Consider the following 14,024-nt stretch of genomic DNA (forward strand, 5'->3'; position numbering starts at 1 on the left):
ATATCCTAAAGAAGACTGCCACCAAGGCCAAACAATTATCCTAACAAGGACCGCCACCAAGGCCACACATTCTGAAGGATCTTCACGAAGACCACACATCCCGAAGGACCGACTAAACAGGCCAAACGTCCCGAAGAACCGTCACAAAGACCATACATTATGAAGAACTGCCTAAATAGGTTTCACATCCCGAAGGATATTAAGGCTGTTTTTTGATGAGTTTGGCTAGTGGTGTGGATCCTAAATTTTGTCGAGAAACAGTATTTTAATATTGTTAAACCATGAATAGCACATATAATGTATATTTTGGCAACACACAAATATGCATTCATAGATTTGCTTGCTGTTCACAACCGTTTGACAACCACTGATAAAATGATTACCTGGAACAGGGGAGCTTCCACTGCTTGTATGTTCTACAACAACCCCATCTAGTCGCAGGACCCCCTTTTCATTTGCAGTTACTAAACCATGCATCTTGGATAAACTAACTCGACGCCTTCTCCTCTACTAATGTTAGACTACGTACTAGCTTTGATAACCTGCTTCTCCTGATCTATGAGTATGTTTTTTATGTTTCGATCAACTAAATAAGAAGAGACAAATTAGCGACGGCATAGCGAACAAGCAACTTCTAAAGACAAGCCATTAATAGTCAAGTTCACAAAAAATTAAGCACACTTCATCAAAGAGGATCTTCCAAGTTCAAAGCTTTGGTTTGGAGCTCAAGACGATTCTTTGGAGATTCATTAGCCATTTTTTCCTAACTTTCCTCCTTCTTTCAAACTCTTTCTAATTCATTAGCTTAAAGGTTGCATATAATGTACGTATAACACGATTTTTGATTAAATAAATTTAATATTTATTCCCAAATTTTAAAAGAGAAAACAACAAATAGCACATGATTATTGTATAACTCTAACTCAGTTTTACCAAGAAATCTTTGAATCTGAATTCCCTGTTTATAAACTCAATGATTTTTATCTTGAGAGATTTTCAAACCAAATCCCACATCATCGAAACCAAGTCATCCATCAATCCACCATACCAACCTTTTAGATCAAACCAACCAAAGAATACGTTCGTATGTACTCCATATATGGCGTTGCCAGTTTTGGAGAAACACTCTCCTCCTATAAAATCATAGCCAGCACACACCGAAAACCAAACCAAACCCAAATACTAAACAAAAACCAACCTCTGGAACGATCTCAAGCATTGATAGATCAAAACCCTAAAAATCGGCTTCCCTCCGCTGCTCTCCTCTTGTTTTTTTGTCATCATTGAATCGACAAGGCCCAATTCATAGCCAATCCCTACTATGCGGAGTAACACGACTTAGTTGAGTCGAAATATGGTAGGATCGGTCACAGAGGTGGTGCTGTAACCACTTGACTACACTTCCCTCTCGTTTTTTCTGTTATTACCGCTTTGATATTATAGTTTCAAATTCTATCTATTATTATTTTCTATTCCACAAAATTTGTTTATTTTTTTTTTCCAACTTAATTTCTTTTTGTAACTTTATTTTATGCATTTAAATGGATATTTTGTATTTATTATTTTAATATGAAAATACCAGTAATTAAATATAAAAACTGCTCATTTTTATGTAATTTTAATTAACTTTAATGTAATTTTTTCCCCTTAAGTGGAAATCCTAGATGAAAAGAAAGCTCACATTACACATTTGATACAAAATATACCCTCACTATAATATCTTGGCTTCATGCTTCTTTACAAATATTATATTAACAAGATTACCAACAAGTTTTTGTAAAAAATAAATACGATTACCAATTATCTTTGAAATGAAAATATATCGTTTTATGCTCAATCATATGCTTACACGTAAGGATGCAATCTATGATTGGGATTGCCAATTGTCTTTAAAATGAAAGGATTATTCTTTTATACCCAATGAAATGCCTACATGTACGGATGTAACGGATATGATATATGAAATTCAACAAAATCTAAGACTAATGATACCAGAAAGGAAATAAAAACCCTAATAGGTAAGCACCACGCCACCACCTTTCATTTCCTAGATAAACAATCCTTATGCCAACAAAACAAACCACACATAAAAATATGGTGGATCAAGAGGCTCTTTTGCATAAGATGTTCGCAAAAGAGATAGCAGAATTGCAAAATTTGCGTAATGAGAACCGAAACCTTCATATTCAAGAAATTATGTGGGGTTGTCTCAAAGGAAAGATTGATGTTCATAAGCTCGGTGAAAAAGATATGCAAGATTTGAGTTCTTTTATTGATAAGTATATCAATAAGCTTACTTGCAGGATGGAGAACCTTGTGGAGAATGGTGAATCTTCTTCTTCTTAACTCCTCTTGTTGTTGCAGATGGAGTTGCTGTCCCAGTCGGATATTTTGATCATAAAAAGCAGAATCAAAATCAGCAAGAACTGAGTCAACCCCAAAATGAACTTCTTAATAATTTTAATATGAATGTTGATTTGGATTTGAATTTTAATTCAAAACAAAATATGATTTTGGATTTGGATCAAATTCCTAATGTTGAAAAAGATGAAGAAATTCCTTCCATGGAAGGTAGCCACCACCAACCTGAAACTGTTTGTCTCGCTACCACAGTTGGTGATGTTTGTGCTCCTAACAAGACCAACAATCTTAATTCTTAAGGAGAGTTGTTTAAATTTTAGTGAAAGAAGTATTTGATTGTTTGGATTTTTGTTTTCCCCATTTTAAAAGACAAAATCTGTATGTGAATTCTTTTTGTTATTTTTGTCTGCTGTAATAATAAAGACTTTGCCTTTAAGTTCATTGTTATGTTCGTTTGATTACTAGGTAATGAATTTTTCTGGAAAAATTATCATTTTATTTTGTAAATCATATTGAAAATATAATCAGTAGTTGCAATAGTTTAACCCACTTGTGATATTACTAACTAACCTAAGACCAATTCACCGGTAGGTTCAGTTCATCATGTGAAAATAAGAATATTAAGGCTGTTTTTTGATGAGCTTGGCTAGTGGTGTGGATCCTAAATTTTGCCGAGAAACAGTATTTTAATATCGTTAAACCATGAATAACACATATAATGTATACTTTGGCAACACCCAAATATGCGTTCATAGATTTGCTTGATGTTCACAACTGTTTGACAACCAGTGATAAAATGATTACCTGGAACAGGGGTACTTCCACTTTGTATGTCCTACAACTACCCCATCGAGTCGCAGGACCACCTTTTCATTTGCAGTTACTCAACCATGCATCTTGGATAAACTAACTCGACGCCTTCTCCTCTACTATCGTTAGACTACGTACTAGCTTTGATAACCTGCTTGTCCTAGTCTATGAGTATGATTTCACATCTACAACTCGATTCATTCTGCATTATGTTTTTTTTTATGTTTTGATCCACTAAATATAGTGAGAGGAATCAGCGACGGAATAGGGAACAAGCAACTTCTACAGACAAGCACATTGATAGTCAAGTTCACGAAAGCACGCTTCAGCAAAGAGGATCTTTCAAGTTCAACGCTTTGGTTTGGAGCTCAAGACGATACATTGGAGATTCATTTGCCATTTTTTTCCTAACTTTCCTCCTTCTTTCAAACTCTTTCTAATTCATTAGCTTAAAGGTTGCATATAATGTACGTATAACACGATTTTTGGTTAAATAAATTTAATATTTATTACAAAATTTTAAAAGAGAAAACAACAAATAACACATGATTATTCTAGTAACTCTAACTCAGTTTGACCAAGAAATCCTTGAATCTGAGTTCCCTGCTTATAAACTCAATAAGTTTATCCTGAGAGATTTTCAAACCAAATCCCTCACCATCGAAACCAAGTCATCTATCAATCCATACCAACCCTTTAGATCAAACCAACCAAAGAAGACGTTCGTATGTAGTCCAGATATGGCGTTGCCATTGTCAGAGAAACACTCTCTTCATAGCAAGCACACACCGAAAACCAAACCAAACCCAATCACTAAACAAAAACCAACCTCTGGAACGATCCCAAGCATTGATAGATCAAAACCCTAAAAATCACTTTCCCTCTGCTGCTCTTTTTTTTTTTTTTGTCATCATTGAATCGACAAGGCCAGATTCATAGACAATCCCTACTACGCGGAGTAACGCGACTTAGTTGAGTTGAAGTCCGGTAGGATCTGTCACAGAGGTGGTGCTGTAGCCACTTGACTAAAGACACTCCCTTCTCGTTTTTTTTTTCTTTTATCACCGCTTTTGTTAGTATAGTTTCAATTTTTATTTATTATTATTTTCTATTCCACTAATATTTTTTTATTTTTTACAACTTAATTACTTTTTGTAACTTTATTTTATGCATTTAAATGGATATTTTGTATTTATTATTTTAATATGAAATACCAGTAATTAAATATAAAACTACTCAGTTTTATGTAATTTTAATTAACTTTAATGTAATTTTTCCCCCTTAAGTGGAAATCCTAGATGAAAAGAAAACTCACATTACACATTTGATACAAAATTTACCCTCAATATAATATCTTGTCTTCATGCTTCTTTACAAATATAATAATATAATATTAATCTTATTAATATATTATTATATTTGTAAAGAAGCATAAAGACAAGATATTATATTAACAAGATTGCCAACAAGTTCTTGTGAAAAATTAATAAGATTACCAATTATCTTTAAAATGAAAAGATATCGTTTTATGCTCAATCAAATGCCTACACGTAAGGATGGAATCTATGATTGGGATTGCCAATTGTCTTTAAAATGAAAGGATTATCCTTTTATACTCAATGAAATGCCTACACGTAGGGATGGAATGGATACAATATCTGAAATTCAACAAAATCGAAGACTAATGAGATCAGAAAGGAAATAAAAACCTTATAAGGTAAGCATCACCTTTCATTTCCTATATAAAAAATCTTTATGCCAACAAAACAAACCACACATAAAAAGATGGCAGATCAAAAGGATCTTTTGCGTAAGATGATCGCAAAAGAGATAGCAGAATTGCAAATTTTGCGTAATGAGAACCGAAACCTTCAGATTCAATAAATTATGTGGGGTTGTCTCAAAGGAAAGATTGATGTTCATAAGCTCGGTGAAAAAGATATGCGAGATTTGAGTTCTATTATTAGTAAGTATCTCAATAAGCTTACTTGCAGGATGGAGAACCTTGTGGAGAATGGTGAATCTTCTTCTTCTTAACTCCTCTTGTTGTTGCAGATGGAGTTGTTGTCCGAGTCGGATATTTTGATCATGAAAAGCAGAATCAAAATCACAAAGAACTGAGTCAACCCCAAAATGAACTTCTTAATAATTTTAATATGAATGTTGATTTGGATTTGAATTTGAAATCCAAACAAAATATGATTTTGGATTTGGATCAAATTTCTAATGTGGAAAAAGATGAAGACATTCCTTCCATGGAAGGTAGCCACCACAAACCTGAAACTGTCTGTCTCGCTACCACCGTTGCTGATGTTTGTGCTCCTACTAACACCAACAATCTTAATTCTTAAGGAGAGTTGTTTAAATTGTAGTGAAAGAAGTATTTGATTGTTTGCATTTGTGTTTTCACCATTTTAAAAGACAAAATCTGTATGTGAATTCTTTTTATTTTTTTTTGTGTGTGGTAATAATAAAGACTTTGCTTTTCATTGTTATGTTCGTCTGATTACTAGGTAATGAATTTTTTTGGAAAATTTATCATTTTATTTCGAGAAACTTAATCATATTGAAAATAGAATCAGTAGTTGCAATAGTTTAACCCACTTGTGATATTACTAACTAACCTAAGACCAATTCACCGGTAGGTTCAGTTCATTAATTCAATGTGAAAATAAGAATATTAAGGCTGTTTATTGATGAGTTTGGCTAGTAGTGTGGATCCTAAATTTTGCCGAGAAAAAGTATTTTAATATCGTTAAACCATGAATAACACATATAATGTATATTTTGGCAACACCCAAATATGCATTCATAGATTTGCTTGCTGTTCACAACCGTTTGACAACCATTGATAAAATGATTACGTGGAACAGGGGCGCTTCCACTGCTTGTATGTTCTACACCTACCCATCGAGTCGCAGGACCACCTTTTCATTTGCAGTTACTCAACCTTACATCTTTGATAAACTAACTTGATGCCTTCTCCTCTACTAATGTTAGACTACATACTAGCTTTGGTAACCTGCTTGTCCTAGTCTATGAGTATGATTTCACATCTACAACTCGATTCATTCTGCATTATGTTTTTTTATGTTTCGATCCACTAAATATAGTGAGAGGAATCAGATACGGGCATAGGGAACTATCAAATTATACAGACAAGCACATTGATAGTCAAGTTCACGAAAAATTAAACACACTTCAGCAAAGAGGTTCTTCCAAGTTCAAAGCTTTGGTTTGGAGCTCAAGATGATACTTTGGAGATTCATTAGCCATTTTTTCCTAACTTTCCTCCTTCTTTCAAACTCTTTCTAATTCATATAATGTACGTATAACACGATTTTTGGTTAAATAATAATATTTATTCCAAAAATTTTAAAGAGAAAACAACAAATAGCACATACTTATTGTAACATCCGTGAACCGAAATTCTGATATAGGGGATTGCATCGGTTGATGCAGGTTCAGTTTTCTGGGTTTTGACTTAAGTTAAACGATGCGTTTTGGGTTAGGAAAACCCTTAACTCGAGTTTTTGTCACATTAGTTGTGTTTTAGCCGCGTTTGAGAGAAAACAAAAGAGAGAAAAGTTTCCTAAGTGTTCTTGAGTGTTCTTGGTGATTTCTGGAGATCTGAGACTGTTCCTGTAGAGATCTGTAGCTGGGATCGTTGTAGGAGCTTCCTAGGAGTGTTGTTTTGCTTGTTTAAGATTCAGAATCTTCTTGGCAAAGGTAAGTCCATGACCATGGCTTATCTAAGTGATAACTCTCTAATTTACATGTTTTTAGCATCCTTTTTTGTCAATATTTTGCATTGTTCATACCTCTAACTTAGCATTTTTAGGTCATTAACTGCAGGAATTCACTTTTAGACCATTTAGGGTGTTGCATTTTTGCATTTGCATGTTTTGGATGAAAACAGGTGCTAAAGAGCCTAAAATGGGGGAAAACAAGGACAAATCCGAGCATGTACCTGAAGGAGCCTTCGAGCTGGAAGAACAAGTCCGAACCCCAACACGGTCGAGGAAGATCCAAGAGCAATAAGAACACCTGAAGATCTACCCGAGGAGTAACTCGACTCGTCTTCGTGTACCCCATCGAGTAGACCATCGGGCATGTCTGGGAAGCTAGGTCAAAGGGGTTTCCATATATAAACCCCTCCTCTCCTAACTCGCAAACGAGCACGCCGCAGACCCTCAAACCAGAGAGAGAGAGCTTCTGTGAGAGAACTGAGCGACTCAAACACTTTTCCTTTTGTTTTTACATTTTATTTTCATAAACTTTTATCATTTCTTTAGATTTATATCCTTTATTCTTTCTACTCTACTCTACCATTTATTATAATGCAATTTTCGTTCTTATTTGTTGTTATGTTTTTTGTTATTATGTCCGAGTAGTGTAGTAAAATTTCTAGGGATGGGATAGATGATTTTGTGTTCTTGATCGGTTAGGATGTCTTAGTTGATTGTATATTTTTAACTGATTTCCTTATAGGTTGGTGATCTTAATGCTGTCAACAAACCGAGAGGGTGAGATTAGATCTAAGGTGTTTTACCACTGAGAAGTGTAGATGAGATGCTTGAATCAATCAATGCTAGAGGTTTACTCACTTAGCCTAAGAGATTAGATGACTAAGGGGTTTACTGACAATAATGAATCGGATCCTATTGCCTGCTTGGTCATGTTTCTCCAACAAGAGTTGGGTAGGAAAGTGATTCAAGGTTGATTGTTTCTGTCGCGAGAGCGTTTTAACAAGATTTTAGAGGTTCACTGTCTATGAAATATTTGCTTGAGGCATGTAAGACATCTGTGCTGGTTAGGAACACTTAGGATTCGATTACCACATCCTTAGAAGCTTTTGTATCTTAATTGCTTGCATTTTCTTTCTTTACTCGATCCCTTACCCGATCAGGTACACGATAACCTGCATCGAGTGATACCTCGAGTTGTTCATATCCCATTTGCTTACTCGATCACCCCACCCGATCCTGTACTCGAATGCTTGCATCGAGTGCTTAGGTCGTGTGGTTTCTTGTTTATAGTCTTTTCTTTTGTTAGCTTAGGATTGTTAGATCAGAACCCTTAATTGCTTGGCTTGACTTGTAATGTTTTGATCATATCCTTCCTGCTAGTGAAAAACAACCATTTGGATTGATAACCCTTTGTACTACAACTGCATAGGGAAATTGATACCTTGGGTGAAAACCTGTCTATCAATTTGGCGCTATTGCCATTTGGTTGTGTTTATTTTGTTTCGTTTAGGATTTCAGCACTTGCTAGATCAAGTTCTTTTGTTTATATTAGTTTGGAATCTGACTTGTTTGCTTTCGCTTTGTTTGTTTTGAATCTCAGGTACAACCCGAGCACCCACCCGACCCGTCACTCGATCACCTGGATCGAGTTGACCCTCGTGTACACACTCGGACACCTACCTGTGCATTCAAACACGATCCAGAGGTAGCTAGATGCTGAGTCCTTTCATCGACAACATCGACAGACCAAGGCTACTCAGACAACAACAAGTTCAACAGGAACCATCAATCATTGTGGAGACAATGAACAATCAGAACGGTCCACCAGCTCCTCAAGCAAGGACCAACATAGGAGCATGGGATGCTCCATCTACTCACACTCAACGGAATGGCATAGTGCCACCTGCTGTGCAGAACAACAATTTTGAGATCAAGAGTAGTCTCAACCAGATGATACAGAGTAATAAGTTTCATGGATTGCCAATGGAGGATACATTGGATCATCTAGATGAATTTGATAGGCTCTGTAGCCTCACTAAGATCAATGGAGTCAGTGAAGATGGATTAAAGCTCAGGCTTTTCCCATTCTCTTTGGGAGACAAAGCACACATCTGGGAGAAATCGCTCCCCAAGGAGTCCATCACCACTTGGGAAGCATGCAAGAAGGCATTCCTAACCAAATTCTTCTCCAACTACAGAACCGCAAGGCTGAGAAATGACATTTCCGGCTTTGTTCAGAAGAACAATGAGACGTTCAGTGAAGCTTGGGAACGTTTCAAGGGATACACTACCCGATGTCCACACCATGGCTTCAACAATGCTTCATTACTGAGTACACTTTACAGAGGACTGATCCCCAAGATACGGATGTTGCTGGACACTGCCAATAATGGTAACTTCCTCAACAAGGATGTTGATGAAGGTTGGGACCTAGTGGAGAACTTGGCTCAATCTGATGGGAACTACAATGAGGAATACGATCGCACTGTGCGATCTACAGGAGAGGAAGATGCCAAGTACAAGAGGGACATGAAAGCCCTCAATGACAAGCTTGATAAACTACTCAACCAGCAGCAGCAGCATGTCTATGCAATATCAGAGGAAGAGTAGTTTTTACAACAAGATGGGGAGACTATACAGATAGAGGATGTCAACTACATCAACAACCAGGGAGGTTACAACAAAGGGTACAACAACTACAAGCCGAATCCGAATCTATCCTATCGGAACCCGAATGTTGCCAAAACCCTCAGGACCAAACTTACCCATCTGCAGTTCAAGGGAACCAGGTACAACATAAGCCTTTGTCCAATACAATCAAGGATATGCACCTAAGCCACAGTACTCTGGCAACTACAACCAACCACCTGGATTCCAACAGCATCAAGCCCAGCAGAACCAATCACAGGAAGCTGAGTTACGCAGCCTATTTCAGCAAATGATTCAGAATCAGGCTTTAGCATCTATGGACATCACACAACGATTTGCAGAGATGAGCAACAAGATCGACTAAGGATACAATGATTTAAACACCAAATACGAATCGCTCAACACTAAGGTTCGATACCTCGAAGGCCACCACACCAACCAACCAGCTCCAAAGATTAACCAACTCCGAGGAAAAGCTGTGCAAAACCCTAAGGATTATGCCACTGCCCAAGCCATCTTCCTTGATGATGACTATGAGGATTACCTCACTGGGGACAGTGATGATCAAGATAGGGAGGATATGGATCACCCAATGGTAAATGAGGCCAAGTACTATATATCCGAGTATGAACCCGAGCCTTCACCCGATGAGACTGATCGAGTTGATGATCGAGCACTGGTTCGAGAATCACAAATCGAAGAACCACCCGAGGCGGAACCCGATGATCTACCCGATGATGGCAATCAGATGATGCATCGAGTAGATGTTGAAACAAGAGATCAGCCTCAACTACCTATAGCAAAGGAAGGGAAGCTAGAGGAAAGGTTCAATGCTGCACTTGACATCCAGCTGGAGGCGCTTGCAGAGCGAATGGCTAAGTGTAAAGCTCCACCACCTAAGTTTTTGCCGCCACACGAACTTCAGGAGGAAGCTGCCAAGGAAGCAGCCCGATTGGAGAATGAGGTTAAAGAAGCTGTCAAGGAAATTGGATTTGAGATTCTCAGGAGTGGAGTGTGCTTGGATCCTGAGTTGCGGATTGAGGAAAAACTAGAAGATCCTGGCTCTTTCACTTTTCCGTGCTCGATAGGACTTCGGATTTTCAAGAATTGCTTCTGCGACCTTGGAGCTTCAGTTAGCATCATGCCGTTGTCAGTAGCCAACAAGATGGGATTCACCAGTTTCAAACCAAGTAATATGTATTTGGTTTTGCCTGATAGAACGGTCAGGCATCCGATTGGGATCCTGGAAAATCTGCCTCTCAGGATTGGAAGAGTGGAAGTCCCTACTGACTTCATAATCCTTGATATGGACAAGGAACCAGACGATCCACTTATCCTAGGGAGACCATTCTTGGCAACAGTCGGTGCTGTGATTGAGGTAAAGCAAGGCAAGATCAAAATAGAGCATGGTGAACACTTCAGGATAGAGTTTGATGTGAAGAAGGGGATTAAGAGGCCAACCATTGATGGTCAAGCTTTTTTCACTAAGACCAAGCAGAGGAAAGTCAAACATCTTGAGGAGGTCAACACCACATTTGCCTTGGAACCTGGAGAATCTGTTGAACCAGCCTGCTACAGTGGAGAGGATTCCAGAACCTCTTCCACCTGGATCCCATGCTTAAGGAGCATGAAGAGTCAAGCTTAGTGACTTTAAACAAGCTCACTTGGGAGGAAGTCCCAAAGGTATCTCTTGTTTTGTTATAATTTTGATTTATTTGCTTTATCTTATTTTCTATTTTTGAATTTTCAAAAAAAAAATGATAAATATATAAAAAAAAGAATGGAAAATTAAAAAGGGAAATTGAGGAAGCCGAGGGTCAACCCGACACCGTACTCGATGCGCTTGATCGTGTCCCTGCTCGGGTGGCGAGTGGAGTCTGAATTCCACAAGAAAGCCCACTCTCGGCAAAGCCCACCAACCAAACCCTACTCTAATTAAGAGTTTCGACACCCTTCTCCCCAAGCATCACCGATAAGTTTCTCTCAACCCTAGAGTTTTTTATATTCCAAAGTTTCTATTCTCTCTCAACCTCGAGCCTTATTCGATTTTCTTTGGGAACTAACCCTATTAACTTCGGAGCTTAGCTTTTTCTATCAAGGATTCGACAATGGAGCCAATCGCGAAAACCTACCAAAGGAAGGGAAGAAGATCAAGCTCCACCACTGCTACAACCAGAGGTGATGCCGTCGAACCTTGAGAGTCCCAAGGGAGAGGAAACGTTCTGCATTCCCAACCGCTGGCTGGACGTTTTGCCTCCCCAACCCGATGCTCAACCCGATCCGTCACCCGATCCGGTGCTCGAGCAATCGATCGAGTAGACCACCGAGTTCACTCACCGAGTCCAATGGCGAGTGCTGTTCACCGCTCTCCTCGACATAGGGACCTGTATACGTCCGAAAGAACCGTTACCGACCCCATGGAGATCGATTCTGATGCTGGAGGAGAAGAGAAAGGGGAGATCCAAACCTCTCTATCAAGGAGCAGAGCTGCGGTTGCAAGAGGAAAGAGACCGGCTTCAGAAAAGGCTGAGAGGGTAGCTGAGAGAACAGCTGAGGAAGAGGATCAAGACGCAGAGGAGGAGAACCGAGAAAGAGAAGAGGAGCAGAGAGAATGTATTTAACATTGTGTTTTATTTTCTTATTTCAAATTTTTGCATGCTAGTTTTATTCATTTGAGTCTGCATCTATGTGCATTAAAAACCCCAAAAAATTTTGAAAAATTTACAAAAAAAAAAAAAAAGAGTGTTCATGTAGTTGCATTTACATATTAGGATTGAGTCTACTTTGTTTCATTTAGGATTATTGCATATGCATCTTAGGGGACAATGATTAAAACTACCTTGTTTAAAATCAAACCTTAGGATTGAAGCTATAGCCCTTAGTCACAGTTCATTGTTGCTAGATCAATCTTTGGAAAAAAATGAAAAATATTTGCTTAGACCCTTGTGTCGTTTGAATGCTTCCTCCACTTGCTTGAACATTAGAACATCTCTATATTATTGGATTTAATTTGAAATTTAATTGTCTTGCTTATGGAACTTGAATACTTGCTCATAGTAACTCTAAACTCGGGTTAGCACTCCATTTTTACCAACCTTTTCGTTTAACACGATTCGTTTGTCCTACCCATGAACCCAAACCTTTCTTTCAAACCTTATTGTGAATTGTTGAGTGAGGCCTTTTTCATTGTGCTATAGGTTGTGAAACCTTGAGAGTATTGAAAACGACAAAGAACTGCCTCTTGATTTAGCTAAGTTAGAATTTGAACTAGCTAATAGATTTGGTCTTGAAAGATAGGTGGTTAGTATGCTTATTTGGGGTTGGGTTGTGGAATAAAAAAAAAGAAAAAAGAAAGTCCCTAAGGTTAGAACCAATTAGCTCTAAGTCTCTAAGTAAAAAAAAAGAAAAAGAGAAAGGATCTTGCTATAGTCTCCTAGAAAGAAAAAAAAATATATATATATATATATATATATATATATTAGGAGTTTAGCAAAGAAAGAAAAAAAAAAAAAAAAAAGAGAGAGCTAGAAGTTTAAAATCTAAAAGTCTAAACCTTAGGGAGTAAAAAAAAAAAGAGTTAAAATCAAGGATGTGGGTAGTTTAATTCTAGGGGGTTTAATAAAAAAAAAAAGTGAATGAGAAAAGGGTAGATCATCAAGAGTTAAGCTTGATATGCCCAAATTGTTCTCAGTCTTAGATAGTTTTCACAACTGTCTAGCATTCCTTCTTTTGAGAGAAAACCACCCCAAGAATTTGTTTGAAACCACCTTACTAAAAAGCTTTACCCTTGAAACCGATTGAGCTTAATTCACATTACATTTGCAAGAATTCGCCAAACACTTAATTGAATGTGAAAGAGATGTTCTTTATCTTTAGTTGGAGGTTGAACTAGATCGATGCATGGTAATAAGCATAGAAAAATATTTGTAAGTATGTTGATTGATCTTAGCACCATTAAACTATCTTTAAGGACTATAGCTTGAATCCTTCCCTTAGCATATAAAGGTTATGAGTCCCCACTTTCAAACCGCACCCTCTTACTTCTTTGTTAGAGGACTAGCAAAATTTAAGTTTGGGGGTATGATAACTCTCTAATTTACATGTTTTTAGCATCTTTTTTTGTCCATATTTTGTATTGTTCATACCTCTAAGTTAGCATTTTTAGGTCATTAACTGTAGGAATTCACTTTTAGACCATTTAGGGTGTTGCATTTTTGCATGTGCATGTTTTGGATGAAAACAGGTGCTAAAGAGCCTAAAATAGGGGAAAACAAGGACAAATCCGAGCATGTACCTGAAGGAGCCTTCGAGCTGGAAGAACAAGTCCAAACCCCAATACGATCGAGGAAAATCCAAGAGCAATAAGAACACCCGAAGATCTACCTGAGGAGTAACCCGACTTGTCTTCGTGTACCCCATTGAGTAGACCATCGGGCAGGTCTGGGAAGCTAGGTC

At 37.6% G+C, this 14,024-nt stretch overlaps 1 protein-coding gene and 2 non-coding genes across 3 annotated transcripts; 2 read left to right on the forward strand and 1 right to left on the reverse strand.

Moving 5' to 3' along the window:
- The first annotated feature begins 1,955 nt into the window (after positions 1–1,955).
- LOC147919476 (MADS-box transcription factor PHERES 2-like) lies at positions 1,956–2,808 on the forward strand. Its single transcript, XM_087506220.1, has 2 exons — positions 1,956–2,342; positions 2,513–2,808. Exons 1-2 carry the CDS (start codon positions 2,065–2,067, stop codon positions 2,658–2,660), a joined length of 426 nt encoding a protein of 141 aa, XP_087362346.1. The 5' UTR covers positions 1,956–2,064; the 3' UTR covers positions 2,661–2,808.
- Positions 2,809–4,813: 2,005 nt separating this feature from the next.
- Positions 4,814–5,660, forward strand: LOC104771407 (uncharacterized). Its single transcript, XR_015593318.1, has 2 exons — positions 4,814–5,137; positions 5,227–5,660. It is a non-coding gene; the product is annotated as an uncharacterized LOC104771407 (transcript).
- Positions 5,661–9,125: 3,465 nt separating this feature from the next.
- LOC147919477 (small nucleolar RNA R71) lies at positions 9,126–9,232 on the reverse strand. Its single transcript, XR_015594348.1, has one exon. It is a non-coding gene; the product is annotated as a small nucleolar RNA R71 (small nucleolar RNA).
- Between the last annotated feature and the right edge of the window lie 4,792 nt (positions 9,233–14,024).

Source organism: Camelina sativa, chromosome 20 (genome assembly GCF_030686135.1).
Source record: "Camelina sativa cultivar CO46 ecotype springtype chromosome 20, ASM3068613v1".
In the NCBI taxonomy this organism is placed as follows: domain Eukaryota; kingdom Viridiplantae; phylum Streptophyta; class Magnoliopsida; order Brassicales; family Brassicaceae; genus Camelina; species Camelina sativa.